General features: G+C 54.7%; 2 protein-coding genes across 4 annotated transcripts in view; one reads left to right on the plus strand and one right to left on the minus strand.

The window, feature by feature from the left end:
• Ccdc69 (coiled-coil domain containing 69) overlaps positions 1-10,322 on the minus strand; it is a 55,408-nt gene extending 45,086 nt beyond the window's left edge. Inside the window, exon 1 of one of the 3 annotated variants that reach the window (XM_087194994.1) lies at positions 5,800-10,322. In XM_087194994.1, the coding sequence (XP_087051120.1) occupies positions 5,800-6,447 (648 nt within the window). In that variant the 5' untranslated portion in view covers positions 6,448-10,322. The remainder of the gene's footprint in view (positions 1-5,799) is intronic. The other 2 variants (XM_087194993.1, XM_087194995.1) reach the window with 2 other exon arrangements.
• On the plus strand, positions 8,821-16,187 carry Gm2a (ganglioside GM2 activator). The gene is made up of 4 exons (XM_087194658.1): positions 8,821-8,829; positions 10,418-10,579; positions 15,504-15,686; positions 16,032-16,187. Exons 1-4 carry the CDS (start codon positions 8,821-8,823, stop codon positions 16,185-16,187), a joined length of 510 nt encoding a protein of 169 aa, XP_087050784.1.
• The last annotated feature ends 1,553 nt before the right edge of the window (positions 16,188-17,740 follow it).

Here is a 17,740-nt window from a genome sequence, read left to right on the forward strand (position 1 = left end):
TGGGCCTCCCAAGTCCAGTAGCAGAAGCGCTCAGTCTGCCACAGTGCCGTACTTTGGGGTACCATTTCCTGAGCCCCAACACTATTCAAACGGTGGTTTTCAGCATTGTCCAGCGACCTCGGCCTCACGGGGAGGTAGCTAACACTCAGTCTTGGGGTCCACTTCGGACTTGCTGAGTCATATTCCTCCTTCGCCTGTATTGGCGCACTGGTTCTCACTGCTGGCTGCACCTGGGAAGCCCGACGGGCCTTCGAGAAGGTCTCCCCTGGGTCCTACCCCGAGGCGCAGCCTGGGCCTGGCCACTGTCCGGAGCTCTGCAGGGGTCCAGCAGGGCCAGCGTGAGCCTCACAGCTCTGGAGGGGTGAGCTTCGGGGACTATAGCGATGCCTCCCTCCGCGATCCCTCTGACCCGGCTGTGGGCAGGCTGTCCCCAGGTCGGGCTTCAGACTGGCACGGCGAGAAGCGTCATCTTTCCTACTCGCCGTCTTCGCCCAGGCTGCGGCACGGAAGCCAGGCCCTGGCCTCGAGCAGTGGGTCCAGCTCCCTGCAGCTCTGTGCACATGCGTAGCTTCCCACGCGGACCGGGACCCCGGGAGCGTCTACTCGGCCTCACCTTCTTCGGAAGGGAGGGTCGAGGCCGGGTACCCGCACTGCGGCAGAACTGTGACTTGCGTGGAAAGCATTCTGGGCCAAGTGGCCTTGCTGTTATCTGCTCCGCATCGTGGGCTCTGTGGCTCTCGTTGCCTCTGAGGTACGTATGACTCATACCAGCAAACAATAATCTTTGCTGTACACATAAAAGTTGCGGCCCTTGGGGTTTAAATTGTCTTCCTCCTCCTTCTGCGGTGTGCCTCAGCGGAACCTGAAGATGGCCCTTCTTCCTCCCTAACGCTGTAGACCTGGACCGGGCAGCCTCAGGAGCCGCTACCTTGTATCCTTCCCCCGTTCCCTTCCTGCGCATGCCCGGATCACGAAACAGTCGCGGTGCCTTTGCGTAGGCCACGTGGGCCGCGGAGCACTACCTGCCCGGCCTTCGGGTCGTCCGCCGTCCCCTGGGAATGGAGATCGCGTGGCTCCCGGGCGGCCCTGAGCCCCAGACGAGCTATGGTTCCACCTGGTCCCGAACTTTCAAGAAGAGTCTTAGTCTCTTCATCCTCTCTTCTTCCTCTCCCACCGCTCTCCCCGGCTTCGGACCCTCCGCTGTGCCGATCGAGGCCGCTATGGGAGAGGTCAGTTTTGCCTTCACATTTATTATTTTAATTAAAAAATTTTGAGACAGGGTCCTGTTGTGTATTCCATAGTTCAGGCTGGCCTTGAACTTATAGCAATCCTCCTGCCTCAGCCTCCCAAAAGCTAGGATTACAATCATGAGTCATAGTGTCAGGCTCTTCACATCTATGGTATTTAATGTATTTGTTCTTTGGATCGTCATCAAACTGATTGTAACATCTTATCGGTGCCTCATTAAGCAAAATAAATCTTGAGTGCATGTGCCTTTTATATCTGTAAGACCATGGGCCTTACCAAACGCTCCGAGGAGCTGACTACAGCGAAGATCACCCGGGAGGGAACACACTGGACAAGTTGTAAAACAGACCTTTATTAGTCTGGCCAGATGGCATTCTCCAAGCACCAAGCTTAGAGAGGCGAGAGGCTCAGAGCCTGAGGTCCTTTTATAGGAGATGCTAGGGGGAAGTTGGCAAGCAGAAATACAGAAGCGAAACGCAGAAGTAACTTTTACAGATTGTTTTTAAGATAACATATTCAGATATGGACTTGGGCAAGCATGACGGAACACTACGCACACAACAGACCTTCCTGGCACAACAACAAGCACATCCCTGGAACTCGATGTCTACCTGGTGATCCGTAACAGAAGCAGACAAGTTGGGGCCCTATTACAAAATGGAATACAAAATGGAGTAACTGTTGTTCAGTCTCACAATATCTATATGAGAGATGTGGACTTTATTTTCTTTTTGAAAACTTTTTTTTTTGTTGAAAACTGTGTTTTACTAGTGAGAATAGTCTTGGGAGGCTGAGGCAGGAGGATCACCATGAGTTCAAAGCTAGCCTTGGGTACATAGTGAGTTCAAGGCTGGTCTGAACTACATGGCAAGGCCCTGTCTCAAAAAAAAAAAGTTATAATAATAATGAGAATAGTCAGGCTGGGGATTTAGCTCAGTGGTTTCGCTGGCTGCTGCGCAAGCTCAAGGACCCAAGTTCGATCCCCGGTACCAAAAAAAAAAAAAAAAATGAGAATAGTGAAAATTTAAAACCAGATAGCCTTGACTAAAGGTGGGATTGAAACTTGTAGCGGCAGAGTGATAACACAGACGGGAGCGTGGGTGAGGATGGGGGAGCCAGCTGCACCTCTATGTGTGGCCACTCAGCCCTGTGGACTGTGGCAAAGCTAGAAACCCATACTGATGATTTATAAAAATTATGTTAGAAGCTGTGTAAAAATGGCTAAGAATCACCACGCAGTCAGACCTTGTTTGAGGTCTGTTCTTCTCTCTGCGACCTCTATATCTGACCCATATGCCGGCTTCCTACATATTTTGTTTTGCTTTGCTTTTGGTTTTTTGAGACAGGGTCTCACTATGTAGTGCAGTCTAGCGTTGAACTCACTGTGTAACCCAAGTTAGCTTCGAACTCGTGGTAATCTTCCTGCCCCAGCCTCCTCCTGGGTGCTGGGATTACAGGTGTGCACCACCATGCTTGGCTGCTTCATAAATATTTGAGGTGGTAAGCATGTTTCATAATCAGGGCATGCACGCGCGCGCGCGCACACACACACACACACACACACACTATAGGTCTCCCATGACCTCAGCAGCTATCATGTATAGTAGCTGCCCTCTTCCTATCGTGCCTTGCCCCCTCCCCTGTGTGGCGTCACGCTAAGATGGTTGCTCCCACCAAAGAACAAACCCTTCTTCCCAGCATGCCCCTGTTCCCACCTAGAGAGTAACCTAATACTCACCTCCTACCACCTAGTGACGTCACCGGCTCCTCCATTCCCTAGCCACTACCTCACTGAACCCCGCCTCAGCTCCTACAAGCCCCACCCCCGCTCCTATAAAAGGCACTTGCTGTCCTGGCCATATTGCTTTTGTCTCTCCTTTGTTCGGAGACAGCCCTGTAGATCTGTTCCCCTAATAAAGGCTTCTTGTGGCCTGGTCTGGTTTTGGTTTTCGGCCCTTTTACCTGACAACACACACACATCAGGAGCATGGCTGTTCCTCCTGGGCCACGGTATTTCAAGTCCCAGCCCCGGTTACTCTGCCAGTGTCGGAGCAATGCTACAGAATTTTAGGGAAAAATCATTTGAGTAGGCCTAGTTCTCCTGCCTACAGGCCAGCTATGGCACTTCGAGACATAACCACTCCGGTTATCTTGTTACATTTGTTTCTCCTATGTAATGAATGGAAGATGCAGCAAGGGGGTGGGGGGTGCGGGGGGGGGGGCTTTCGTCTTTGCTGCCCAGAGCAGCACTGATCTGGCCCAAAGCTCAGCTTCTCCAAGTCTCACCTTTTCTACCTTTCCTGTATAATAAGTTAACTCTCCTTGTGCTGTCGGGGCTCGCAGGAGACTAGGACTCAGTGCAGAGGTCCTAGTAATGTCCCCTGTCCCTGTTCCCTACATGCCAGGAGGCCCATCACTGATGCTGAAGCAACGATTTCCAGTTCTCTCAGACATTTCTCCTAGAACTTGAATTGCTCAGGACAGAGAACTTGTTCTAATAATTGCCACCTTTGTGTACATGTGCACCTTTATACGTGTGTGCGTGTTTCAGGTTGCTGGCTGTCAGAGCGCCATCGCCGAGAATTGAGAATGAAACAGCCCAGCGGCTCCCTGCGGGAGACCAGGAGCCACACTTTTCAAAAAGCGCCACAGAGTGCGCACCCCTGGCTGGAAACTGGCCTGGTGGTCATGACTGGCTCTTCCTCAACTGTGAGGTTGGCTGCGGAGCAGACTTCTAGTTTCACTTCTGCCGGGAGCATGGGCAGGCCCTCCTCCGCGCTGCTCTGAAACCGCACAAGCACCTGAGGAAGGGCTTTGGAGCTGGGAGAGGGAGCCTGTCCTCTCAAGAGGCTCATCAGGGAGTCTGGAGCCTGTGCCAACGCCTGTGCTTAGGCCGTACAGAAAGACCATTACTATAGGCAGCTAAGTTAGATAGAGATTAATGTGCAGGGGGATTGGGCCCTCAAGGATGTCAGCTCAAAAAAGGACCTGAGAATTGCAGCTGGAGGCAAATCTAGAGAGCCAGGCCTCAGGATGAAGAAGCAAGACCAGACCTGCAGCCTCCCTAGAGATCCACAGCAGTTCAGGGTTATATTAGCACCTCCTGGCCCAGTGGGCATCAGACTCAGCTGGGGACCAGGACACTGCGAACCCCCCCCCCCCCTCCTGAGAATTCCTGTGCTCTTTCCCTGTAGGATCCATATTAGCTGAGTGGCTATACCAGTAACCCTACAGACTGTGGTCTGACTCATTTGTACCCATGTCGTGACTTTGCCTTATAAATTACCCCCGACAAAGGGTCACCCACCCACCCAGGAGGCGGGTCCCTCCAGGAAATTCAGGAGCTGTTCTGCTCATTTCCAGTAAAACTCTCTTAACCTCCTGCAGTTGGTGACTTCATCCTTCAGGGTGAGGCCACAGACTCTGACATCTCACAGGTCGGGAGTTTAATTTTTGTTTATCAGCATGATATTTTAATGCTAACAATGGAAAATTGGAAGAGGGTTCTGAACAATTTTTGCAACTTTTCTATAAATCTAAAATTAATTCTAAAAAGTTTATTTTAGAAAGGTGGTGAGTTTTAAATTCTTTGTATGCATTAATTTATTCAGCAACGATTATCTATTATGTGTCAGGCAGGCGTGGGATTTTAGTCACCTTAGTGACCATAAGTTATGGTCCAATCTCTTGTGCAGCTTACAATCTAGTGGTAATTTGGTGGAAATGATATTTCTAACTTCTTCTTTAAAGCGAACTTCAGCTAGCATAGCGACCTAACCAAATCTTGTATGACCGGGTGCTTAGTCTTCACTCTGCTGTGACTTTCTGTGTGACTTTCTCAAAGTTAACCTCACAGAGTATCAGATTCCTCAGCCTAAAATAGGAGAAAGAACACCAAAACCCCACATTTTCTGGTAAAGTCCTTGGTCTGCCAAAAAGCACCACAGTTAGTTTTTGCAGTAATTGTACTAAAGGCAGCGATCGTTTTTTTGAGTGTGTTTGTCGGTGGTGAGCAGAGTTGTCGTACTTGATGTGTGCTGTCTGCAAGTATTTTTGCCGTCACATACCCTTGAGGTGACGCCATCTGCGTCCACTTCGTGGTGCACGCTGCGTCACACCCGTCGCGCGGAGCCCTCGAGGGCGCAGTAGCCAACGCCCCCCGACTCCGGTCCTGCCCCTCCCAGCCCTGGGCTCCTTCCTTGTGTTTCACGCACGTGTTTGTGGTACGTAATGGTCACGTTCCTCGGTCAGCGCGACTTGTGACATCATATGGGAAGCACAGCACTGGCAGGGAGCACGACGTTTTAATCAAGGAAGACTTGAGTGGGATAAAACTGGTTATCTGGGTTCTAAAACTCCTTCCGGCAGAGTAGGTTACACAAAGAGCCCCGCAACCACCGCTTTGCCCGCCCCGCGCTCGGCCCCACCGCTCTGGGTGCTCAGCCCCGCCCCTCGGGCGCTCAGCCCCACCCACTCCGCGCTTATTCCCCGCCCACCCGCGCGGAGCCCCCACCTACCACAGGGACCCGTGCCCCTGTCTGCTGCGCTCACCGTGCTGAGCCCCGCACCCTGGACGGGCTGTTTCCTCCTGGCGCTCAGCTTCCTTCTCGAACGGGAACGGCCGCGCCAACCCTGGAGGGAGGGGCCCAAGGACGAGGAGCGGGGGCGGAGCCGGGGCGATCTCGGGGCGGGGCGGGGCCCCATGGTCTGCCATAGGCCGAGCTCGATTGTAGGGGGCTGCGCTCCACAGCGCACGCGCGCCGCCGCAGCATTTAAAGCGCCCGCGCCGCCGTCCGGGCTGGCTCCGCCGCTCCATCCTTGCCATGCGTTCGCTGCGGACTCTGCAGCTGCTCGTCCTGGGCCTGCTCCTCGCCAGCCCCACGGACCCCGCTCGCCTGGGCGTGAGCCGCGTGAGTGCAGCCCCGTGCGGGTCGGGGCGCTGGGGTATGGCTCCCGCTGCAGGCCTCTGTGGAGGGTCAGTCTTCCTCTGCGCGCTCCGGCCGCCCCAGCGCTGGGGCTAAGCCCTGCTCCGGGCCGGAGACGCGCGCCCCTCCCGTTTCCCGGGCCGAAGCCTGGAGCCTCATCGCTTCCGCTCCAAAGCCCTGAGCCCTGCCTGGACGGCGAGGGGTCGAGAGCCCGGCTGGCCGGTGCGCCCAGCCCTGCCACGCGGGGACAGGTCCAGCCCCGCCTCACTGTCATTCGCCCCGTGCAGCGGGGTTGGGGACGGGACACATTTCGGTGCAGAGGGGGCCTGCGCCAGATCCCCTCCCTCTGCCGCCTTGGCGGGTGTGAGTGAGGAGCAGGCTGGTGGAGGGGACAGTGGCCAGGACGAGACCGGGGACGGGACGGGGAGGTCCGGCTGCGCCCCGAGCCCGCTCTCCCTCACTGTTCGCGTGTAAAGAGCTGTCAGTGAGGGAGGGGCCTGGGAAAGCTTAAAGTTTGCAGCGGACCAGGTACCGCGGGTGAGCAGGTGGGCTGGCCTCGCGTTGCTCAGAGGCAGCAGGGTGACCTGTTGGATGAGGCGCAAAGACCTATTCCCGTTTCCCCGAGCATAAGCATCCTGTCCCCGAGTGCAGTCGGAAGCCGCTTCTCTGGGCTCAGGCCGGGCAGGTAGAGTGGAGTCTGGCCGGGCCCTGGGCCTGCCCTGCGGCTTGCTCTCCTGTGTGCCTCGGCTTCATCCAGGGTCGCGGCGCCAGCGGCTCTTTTGATCCTGTTTGCGGTCATCTACAGCTTCCTGTGGGCTCGTGTGCTCTGGAGCCCTGCCCGGGGCGGGGGCGGGGGGGGGGCAGATGAAGGCTGTGGGTGACGGGCATGGCGTGCGTTGGCCTCCGGAACCCTGAACCCGCATGCAGCAGGTGTTCAATAGTCCTGGATGTTGTATGGTGGCCGCCACTTACTGTGCACATACTGTGCGCTGTGCATTGAGCCTTGTCCAGTTTTTCCTAATAAACTTTATGGAAAAAATTTAGATTTACAGAAGTTTACAAAGACAGTATCGAGTTCCAGTGTCTTCCTGAGAAACACCATAGGTGCATCCCTATTAACTAAACTTTACCTGGTTCCCACCACTTTCCTTCCTTGTTCTGGGATACCACTTTGCCACTGCTGTCTCCCTCCCATGGTCTGGCCTGTGCGGCTTCTCAGTCTTCCTCATTTCTCATGAGCTTGACAGACTTGAAAAGTTGAGCCCTGTGTACAGGCTTCTCCCAGTCACAGTGGCCCTGTGAGAAGATAGAATCACGCCCATTTAATAGATGAGGAAATTGAGTCTCCAGGGGTTAAGGAGCCCAGGACCTCAGCTGGGGAGAGTGACAAAGTAGCGCTAACCTGCGTCTAACTGTAGCCTGGGGCCCTGTCTTTCCCCTCTGCCATGGGTCTCTCTTCCCATGTGTCGGTGTGCACTGACATGGCAGATATCTGGTGCCAGCCTGGCCCTTCATGGGCACTGCCAACCCAGCCTGTCTCTATTCCCAGCGAGCCTGGAATCAGCTGCAGAACCCTTCACCACGGAGGCAGCCAGCTGGGCGCCGCCTCTGGGACCTACCTTGTCTGCCTCCCCAGGGCCTGGGAGCAGGGTGCTGAGTGGTGGAAACATGAGGGGACCAAAGGGCATGCTGGGAACTTCCCTGGGCCTGGATTCTCCTCTCAGTGTGGATCGGGCTGCTTCGGAATTCAGGAAACAGCCTCAGGAGGTGGCCAGTCCTGTCGGGCTGTCCCTGCAGCCTGACTCTAAACCCCGTCCTCAGTCATGGACCTTCGTGGGGTTCCACTGCCTCCTGATTATGACCTGTGAGGCTCTGCAGCCCTCCCTTCATCCAGCGCCCCTAGCCTGTCACCCTTCCCTTAGCCCTGGAGAGGCTCAGGGCCTCTGCCTGGGTTCTCTCTGCACTCGTAGGTGCGGCTCCTCATCCTGCACATGTCCAGCTTGAGTCCTCCCACCGCCAAGTGGAAGGGAGTCTTGTTCTCCACGTCTTCTCTTCGTTCCCTTTGGCACTCTCCAGTCCAGGGGGTGATGTTTACTTACATCAGACCGTAAGTTCCAGGAGGCAGGGCAGGAACTGTGTCTTAACTGCTTGACCTGACACATCACGAAAATTGCCTGTGATTGTCCCTTCCTAAATGTTTGCAGAATGAATGCTGAAGGAACTATTTGCTGGTTCCTGCCCCAACCTGCCTTAATCTTAGTCATATGTGACCTTCATTCCAAGGATTAGAAACCCATGTCAACAAACTCCATTACGGGGAAGTGTAACCAGTGTGCAGGGAATCTCAGGAACTAATGACAGGAAGCGGAGGTGGGAGTTTCCTGGCTGTCCCTTGGTGAGCCTGCTCATGCTTTGTACCTGGTGCGGTGTGTGAGCTTTACATGAGCGCCCTAACTCTTGGGACAGCCCAGAGAGGAAGGGAGAGATGCCTCCACCCAGATGTGGATGAGCAGCATGTGTGCACACACCTAAATTCCAGCACTGAGGGAGGCTGAGGCAGGAAGATCACAAGCTTGAATTTCACCTGGGCAGCTTTAGTGACACTGTATCTCAAAGTGAAAAAATAAAGAGGGCTGGGGATGGGGACATGGCTCAGGTACAGAGTACTCCAGCATTCGATCCCCAATACCAAAAAAAAAAAGCTGGGGATATAGCTGGGTAGTAGAGAGCTTGGCTAGCATTATGTGAGGCTATGGGTTTTATCTCTCGCACTCAGAAAAAAAGATGTGGAGGTGGGCATGGTGTCATACATGTGTAATCCAGGACTTAGGAGGCTGAAGCAGGAGGCTTGCAGTGAGTTTGAGGTCAGCCTGGCCTACATACCAGTAGTGAGTTGAAGGCCAACCTGAACTCCATAGTTAGACCCTGTGCCAAAAGAAATGAAGAAAAAAAAAAAAAGATGTGCCCTTGGGGCCGGGGATTTAGCTCACTGGTTTTGCCGCCTGCTGTGCAGGTACAAGGACCTGAGTTCGATCCCCAGTACCAAAAAAAAAAATGTGGCCTTTGGGGCTCCAAATGGGTCACGGACCCCTAGAATCACACAGTCAATGTGGCTGAGCTGACTCCAACCCAGGTCTGTTTGATTCCAACCCGGCTCACTTCCTGTGTGCCCCCAGAGCCACACCCTTCCCTGCCACCCTGTGTGGCTTCTGTAGGGAGGGTGAGTGACTCCATCTGTTGCCCTTCTGTAGAAGAGCAGAGCTCTTAGTTCTTGACCCTTCACCAGTTTTGGATTGGTCCCAGGTCCCAGGTCCAGGTGTTGCAGCACCAACCCAAAGCTTATGACCCAAGATGGCACCGGGCCCTGAGTCCTGGAATGATGCAGCCTCTGCTGCCCTAATCCCAGCGCTGTGGGGAGAGGGTCAGCCTAGCCTAGGGTAGGTGTTGTTGCTCCTCCTCTTCCTCCTCTTTTTGTGGTGGTGTTGTAGACTGAACTGGGTTTCTGTCCTGATCCAGTTGCCTTTGGATGCGGGGAAGATGAGGTCAGCTTGGGGGTATAGGCTGGTGGGTTTTCCTTCTGAGACTGGGTGCCCTTAGAGGGAGTGCTGAGCCTTTCGGGGGTCTGGAAGAGGTGTGAGTGGCTAGGAAGAGTCGAGGGTCGTGTTAAAGATCTCGAGATCCTCTGGAAATGAGTGGGTGGTCCTGTGGGCTCGGACAAGGTGGAGATGGACTCTGCAGGGCGTGGCGGGGACATGGCATGCGTGCTGGGGTGGGAATGAGACCCCCCACTGGAGATCTCCCCACTGTGTCCTGTCCCTCCAGGGCAGGGCTTGCAGTGCCACTGTTTCCCACTGTGCTTCGCGCTCCCTGCTACTCTTGGCCCTGGATTGGGGGTGCCGTATGAAGGGGCCATGAAGGGTGGTTCCCCAGGAGCCGGTGCTCTAGTGGGGTCCCAGGCTGGCCAGAGAGCAGCAGCCCCGGAGACAGATCCGTCAGTCCCGTGTGGTGATGTACTTTTCAGTTTCGGGCGCGCTTGTGGGAGATGGTGTCTTTGGTTTCTTCGTTTAGCCCTGCCTGTAGAGCCCCAGACAGGTGTGCGCTTGAGTGTAAGATGCAGAGTTCCAGTGGGGCCGGGAGGACCTGTCGCACTGCCAGGAACTTGTTCTGTTGAGGCTTCTGAGCCGAGGTGGCCCCTTTGTGAAACTTCTGTTTTGTTTCCTTCCTTGCTGCTTGATGGGCTCCAGCCTTCCCAGCTTGGCCGCTTTTCCTGGGATAACTGTGATGAAGGGAAGGACCCCGCGGTGATTAAAAGCCTGACTGTGGAGCCTGACCCCATTGTCATTCCTGGGAATGTAACCGTCGGCACAGAGGGCAAGACCAGCGTCCCCCTCACGTCTCCTCTGCAGGTAAGCGGGCAGGTGGGAGGGGTGTGGCGTGGGCCCTAGCAGGGGACCTGAGACTTAGAGAAGAAGTTGGAACCCTAACATCCCACGGCAGCGAAAGATGGATAGGCCCAGAGACCCATTTGGGCTCAGAAGATGGCAGGATTGTAGGGTTAAAGGAACCCCTGATGTCAGCCCAACAGCTTCCCAACGAGGGGCTGACACCCGGTGCCTGCCGAGGCCACCCCAGCCTTTTCAGACATGTGGCCCACTCTGGTTGCTACCAGGGTTTGTCATTGTCGTTATTATAAAATAGACGCATCAATTAGCCAGTGATGTAGCGTCACTTTAGAAGGCACAGGTGATAGAGGGGAAGAAAATAAATCACCTGAAATCCCACAGCCGTGATCCGAGACAAACACTTTGAACATCTTATAGGATGTTCTCTGCAGCTTTCTCTCGTACAGTCTTATCCAGAATAGATGGACTTATTTTTAATAGCTGTATATGAAAATGAGCAGTGCTTCTTCTTAGAAAGGCCTCCTGCAGCTTTCTCCTGAAAGGGCAGTCATGATTAGCTCTTTATCTTGTCAGACTTTTTACGTGCTTGTAAATACAGTGTTTGTACTTATATTAATGGGATTATATGACATATGCTATTGAACTTGCCTTTTATTTATTAAGCATCATACTCAATATTCTATATCTCTTTCCATGGGATTTGACATAGAACCACCTAAAATTTTGGGTTTTTTTTTTGGTACCGGGGATTGAACTCGGTCCTTGCACTTGCGCAGCAGGAGGCAAAACCACTGAGCTAAATCCCCTGCCCCACCTACAGATTTTTAATGGCAGAAATATCCTGTTGTGGATCTTTCATATTTTATATAACAGGGGCCGGGGATTTAGCTCAGTGGTTCCGCCGCCTGCCTTGCAAGCCCAAGGACCCGAGTTCAATCCCCGGTACCAAAAAAAAAAAAAAAGCATATTTTATATAACAAATCTATTGTTGGATGTTTAGTTTGTTTCCAGGGTAGTTTTTATTTGTGTATTTATTTTGGTTTGGGAAGGGTTTTTTTGACTATTAAAATCACCTTTGTAGACATTATCCTCTTTATGCATCTTTTTATACTTTCCTGATTATCTAGATACAGGTTTTTAAGGTCTTTTTCTTTGTTTTGTTTTTTGCACTAAAGATTGAACCCAGGGCCTTGTGCATGCTGGACAAGCACGCTACCACTGAGCCGTACGTACCACCAGGCCCACATACACCTTCAGTCATACATTGCAAAAGTGCCGCCCGGTGTTCTGGGCAACCTACCTCTTAACAACAACGGATTGTCCTTTTCCACCCGTTTGTCAACTCTGAGCATGTTCTTAAAATCTTTCCCAGTCCCTTGTGCTATCCTAGAAAACTTAGGTGTCTTCATGAGTTTTGCCTTTTGTATTTACTTGGGAGTAACCAGTTTCTCTCTATTGGCTGTTCTTCTCGGAATAATAAGGGCTTTCAGTATATCCATTGCAGCATCCTTGATTGCAGTCCTATGCTCTACTGAGGATCACCACATTTCTAGGATGTTCTTCTGCCCTGCAGTCTGTTCCTCCTCCCTATTTATTCTGGAATCCACTCTTCCCCTTAATTATTGAGAAGTTCTGGTGTGAAATCTCTGTTCCTGAAACTAGCCGTAGACTTGGTGCAGTCCCAGTCCCTACCTCCCAGGCCTGGCTTGAACAGTGCCTGAGCCAACAGTAACGTGGGAAGTGCCCCAGGCAGGCCTGGCACACAGGACTTGCGTAGTTGGTGCCAGCCCTTGCCAGCATTCTGGATAGCACGAGTCTTATCCTGCAGCTCCTTCGACCCACACCCCACGCCCCAGCTTTCCGCTCCCCCATGGCTTCCTACAATTTCTCTGGGCTGGGCGACTGCAGTTTTTTCAGCTGTTACCCGGTGCAGGGCCTCAGCCAGTGCCCTCTGATCTGAGACTCACTGTCTCGAAGGCCTCACCTCCACTTCGTGCCCTTTGCTGACCCTGGAGTGTTGCCTACTCCTGCAGGTTTCCAGGAAAGCTAGTCCGGAGCCAGCGTGGAAGCTGGAAGCAGGCACAGCTTGTCCTTTGCCCCAGCTGCTTTTCCTGCTTCTTTGTGGGTCATCACCATGGATTTTACCCCTGGTCCTTTCATATTGCTTTGTCACCTGTCATAAACTTGGGCCAAATTTTGTCTTTATTCTCACTCATGCTTAGTACGAATGAGCCTCAGACCCCCTCGGTCCTGTCCCTTCACACTCCTGGTTTGTGTGGAGTTTTGGTTTAGTTCTTTCCCCTTCTCAGGCCACCCGCTGTTGGACGCAAGCCCCTGTGATGGCTTGTTTGGGAGGAGAGGTGATTCGTGGCAATTCACAGACCCCGAGCTTCAGCAGCCGGGGGAGCAGAGGGGCGGCCAGGTGCGGCTCCCGACCTGTCCCCTCACCTGCAGACCCTCGCCCCGGGCCGCTGCCCACCCCAAGCACTGTGGTCTGTGCTTCCACCCCGCGTACTGCCCCGGCAGCCTGTTAGATGCTCTTCCTCTTACCTTGTTCAGGGGACATTCCCGTAGTCAGAAGTGCCATCTGGGGCCTGTGCTGCAGAGTTTTCAAAGTTGCGATCCTCAGATCCCAGAGCTGCAGGTGAGGCTGGGGCGCGCGCTCAGGAGCTCTCTCTTTGATCTTTTGGCTCCTCCGCAGGCCTGCATGTAGTCACTAATGCCCATGCGCCAGGCCTCCCTCCAGTTGCAGACTGTAGTCCTGGTCATCCCACCCCGGGAATTGTCCATTTTCCCTGGCGTGCATGCTTATATACTGGGGTTTCAGGCCTGGTGGCCGTCCTCCCCTCCAAGGGACGCATCTGCAGGGCTCCCTGCCTCGGGCCTCCGACACCTCTGGTCTATTCGAAGGCTGCCCTCCCAGGCAGTGGAACTCTGTCGAGCGCTGTCTGTGTGCCCGCTCTGAAGGCTCCAAGAGAAGAAGCCGATATTTTCCAGGCTGTAGGAAGCTCCTGCTCTTGGGATGTCACTGGCAGGTCTCCCTGCACTCGTGAGACCCACACACCTCACTGTCAGGGCTGCGGAGCAGAGGCCTTGAGTCTGGGGAGGGCGGGGGAGGCTTGCCAGGGGCCCGGCAGGCGCGTGCCAGCCTGAGGCTGGAGCCCGGGATCCTCCCCAGGATGCTTGTGTCTGTCTCCCGGCAGTAGGTGGGGAGTTGATGCAGTTGTGCCATGAGTGCCGAGGAAGTCCTGGTGTGCAGGGGTGGGTAGTGCCTTACTGAGGAGTTCTGCTTGCTTCTCCACGTCCCTGTCAGCAAGGAGACCAAGAAGCGGGCCCTGGGGAGTCAGTCCCGCGTGGCATCCAAGCTGGGCTGGCTGTGGTCTTCAGTGCAGGAGCATCCGCTTTGCCCCTCCTGTGCTGTGCTAGTCTGGGGTGCGGACAGCAGTGAGGGAGGCCTCGCTCCTTCCCGTAGAGGCCCCACCCCGTTCCCCTCACTGGGAGTTCTCCTTTGTGGGTGTAACTGGCGCAAGTATTTTCTTCAAGGTACTGGGAAAACAAGGAGGGCTGTCAGCCAAGGGACAAGCTGGCCCAGGGGCAGTTGTGCGTCCCGGGCACCGTGCCATGTGCTGGGCGGTGGGCCCTGGTGAGAGGTGGGCACCAACACCACTTTGGGGGCTGGGGTGCAGACTGAGGGAAGTGGAGCAACTCTCCCGGGGCACTCTGCCTGTCAGTGGAGAACTCGCTTTGACTCCGGCTCTCTGCCTGGTCCTCATCAGCTTGGCAGCACAGAGGCCGGGGCTGGTGGGAGCCGTCTGGAACTCGGGGTGGGTGGTGGATGTGTCAGAGCAGACGAGGCCAGCCGGGGAGACAGCCTGAACCTGTCCATACGGGACCCGGGGGTGCTGACTTCCCCTTCTCTCCGGGCCTGGAGGAAGACGCCAATGCCCTGATGTTGGGGCACTGAGAAGACTTGGGTTCACAGCCCAAGGAACCAGCCTGAGCCCAGCAGCCTCCAGGGGAGTAAGGGTTTGTCTCTTAGAAACAAAACTTCAAATAAAGCCAGTCTTGAGGCCGGGGTTCGTGGCGTGCTAGAGGTCGGAGCTGGAGCTGCGGGAGCCTAACAGCGTGGCTTCCTGTCACATGGCCGCCGTGGCTCGATGTGTGGGAGAACTAACTTCAGAAGCGCAGTTCTAAGGGACAGCTTACTTGGCAGAGGCTGTTTAGTGCTCAGCCTGTGCCAGGTGCAGCTGGGCAGTCTGCCTTGGGCCTGGCTCTCTTCCCAGGTCAGCTCCATCCTGCAGAGCAGAGGAGGATCCGGCAGCGTGGAGGTGTGAAGCGCCTTGTAATCTCTGCTAGCTTCCCCCAGGGTCATGTTGTAGGTCCCCCCACTGAGTAGGGGAGCTGCACTTTCAGAGGAAGTGCCATTGGTGTCACCTGGCTGTGATTACGACCTTAGACTAACCTCACAGTAATCTCGCCCCGTAAATCCCCGTTCTTCTTTGTTCTGCCTTCTGTGGCGACACAGCGAAAATCGGATCCAGGAAGAGCCAAAGGGCCTCACGTTGGTAACCAGCTCCAGTGAGTGAACAGTGGTCATCCAAAGGCCAGGGCAGAAGGTGGTTCTGCGGTGAAGACTGGACTGAGAGCCACAGTTAACCAGTTAGTGGGATTTTGGTGCAACTGTCGGCTCCGGTCAGCGGGTGGTGACAACTCCAGAATTCAGATTGCGTGTGTTTCAGTGAGGGGAGAAAATTCACACCTGATCATTAGTGCCTGCCGTGGGCACACACTGCAGTGTTGTCATTCAGGGTCAGGCTGTCACTGCCCATCCAGTTACATCCTGTGGTTATAATTTCACACTAACTCTTTCAGGAGGCAGTGGAGCTGTTATGCTTGCCCTAGAATTTACATTGCAACTTTCCCCCAGGTGGAGCTGACTGTGGAGAAGGAAGTGGCCGGCCTGTGGATCAAGATCCCGTGTGTGGAGCAGCTTGGCAGCTGTACCTATGAGGACATCTGTAACCTGCTTGCCAATTTCATTCCCCCCGGGGAGCCCTGCCCAGAGCCCCTGCACACCTACGGGCTTCCCTGCCACTGTCCCTTCAAAGAAGTAAGTCCCCGGGTAGGGGGCATTGTCCCTGTGGCTAACGGGGTTTGGACAGAAGGGCCCTGCAGCCTCCTGCAGACCCGGCTGTCTGTAGCTCTGTAAGAACCGCTCATGTCTTGGGCACCTCAGTTTAGCCGTCCGTGAAATGGGAGACACGACCTCAGGTGTGATCTCAGGGACCCTGTGGCTATAGTAATCTGTGCCCTATGGCGCCATGGTGATCTGTAATCCTGGGGCCTTCAGGAGAGTGGGAGGATGGGTTGGTTGTCCATGGCTGCAGCCCGGGGGTGGCTCCAGGAGAGGCCCCATCACCAGGATCCTGCCCAGGGCTCCCCTTCCTTCCCACAGGGCACCTACTCACTGCCCAGAAGTGACTTCACACTGCCTGCCCTGGAGCTGCCTGGCTGGCTCAGCAGCGGAAACTACCGAATCCAGAGCATCGTGAGCGGCGGCGGGAAGCGGCTGGGCTGTGTCAAGATCTCGGCCTCTCTGAAGGGCACATAACTTGGCATTCGGCTCAGCAAAGCCAGGGGATGAGGGAGGCCCTCTTCCTCGGCCTTGAGTCGCACCCTCAGCTCCTCTCCCCACTGCTCTCTTCGGGGACTCCGCACTCACTGGAAATCGCCATGTGCCACTTAGGTTCCCGGCTAGGGCCAGCGGCCTCAGGGAGGGCAAGGGGCCGTTCTCCAGAGTCCCACACCTCTGCAGGGCTGATCCCGTCCCCCTTCTCCCACCCTGAGCTTCTCTCACTTCCAGAGCAGTCCAGGGACAGGAGCCACCGTGTCTGGGACCTTCAGTTCTGACTGACCCAGTCCTGGCCTCCGGAAGCACCTGTCTGACTTTGTTTGCTTTTTTTTTTGGTCCTGGGGATCGAACTTGGGACCCTGTGCTTTCGAGGCAGGCACCAGAACCACTGAGCTAAATCCCCAGCCCTGTTTGCTTTTGATCATGACTTGAAAGTGCCAGTATTAATATTTTTCTCTTCTCCAAACCCCTCCTGCAGTAAAGGGGCTGAAGTAGTTCGTCTGTTCCTCCATTAATTTCTCCAATTCAGTTTGCATTCATTCCGTGGTTTGCATGGTCAGCACTGGGGCAGGGTGTGTGGGGTGAAGCTGCCTTGCAGAAATTAATGATCTCAAGAATACTGTAGGTGTTTGAGATCATTTACAAACTCAGGCACCTGCAGGGCCAAGCAAAATTAGGAACCTCTAGAAACAGCTGGCTTCCAGGCGTGACCTCTACTTTTACTTCTTTGATAAACTTAACAGATCTCCAAGGATTCCTTATGCTGTGTGAGAAGTCAGGGCGACTGCCCTGATACAGGAGCCAATAGTCCATCTCCATGGGTTCGGGCAGCTGCCATGCGGTGTGGCCCCTTGGGCCATGGAAGAGTATTACGGGCCCAGTGTTCCCAGGGTCCCCATTGTGCTCCCTAGAGAGGCCAAAATCCAGATTTTTATATGAAATCTTACAATTTTTAAATATCGGCAGCTCATTATCTTTTTATACATTGTACAGGCTGAAGCCCAGTCTGGGTTGTCCTGCTGCTGGGCCCAAGACTGGACCGGCCTTGTCCTTCCACTTTCCAGGCAGCTCCTCCACCAGCCTCTCTCCACAGTGTCGGGCCTGAGCAGATCAGCAGCTGTGTGGGCAGCAAGATTCGGGAGGAGGCCGTACCTCCCTTGCCAGCTGCTGGGCCCTGTGCTCCGACCTGTTGTGCTTGACACCCTCCCGAGCCAGAGAGCCCCGCGTTCTGGACTCATTTGCAGCAATAAACCTTTTTAACTTGTGAGAAGTCCTCTTTGGTCTTGGCTGCATTTTCCACTGGTTACGTCTGGGGTTACGTCTCAGAGCGGGCTTGCTGTGGGCGATCCTGGGAGGATCTGGGGCAGTGGCCCGGGGCTGGCTCTTCTGCTGCCGCCACTCTGCTTCCTTCTCAGTCACCGCCCAGCTTCCTAGATGTGCTGTGGTGTTTTCCATGTGACCGCGAGCCTTTCCTCTCTGCTGGAGCTGCAGCCTTACTTCAGCCGCTTTCTAGTTCACACTCTAGTACAGTC

The sequence above is a fragment of the Heterocephalus glaber genome, unplaced genomic scaffold (assembly GCF_053883595.1).
Source record: "Heterocephalus glaber isolate CG9 unplaced genomic scaffold, H.glaber_assembly_v1.0 deba00001606, whole genome shotgun sequence".
In the NCBI taxonomy this organism is placed as follows: domain Eukaryota; kingdom Metazoa; phylum Chordata; class Mammalia; order Rodentia; family Bathyergidae; genus Heterocephalus; species Heterocephalus glaber.

Bases quoted from the DNA above. Each gene is read 5' to 3' on its own strand.
- Gm2a (XM_087194658.1), top strand. The intron at 10,580-15,503 runs GTAAGCGGGCAG...ACTTTCCCCCAG, and splicing joins CCCTCACGTCTCCTCTGCAG to GTGGAGCTGACTGTGGAGAA. The intron at 15,687-16,031 runs GTAAGTCCCCGG...TCCTTCCCACAG, and splicing joins GCCACTGTCCCTTCAAAGAA to GGCACCTACTCACTGCCCAG.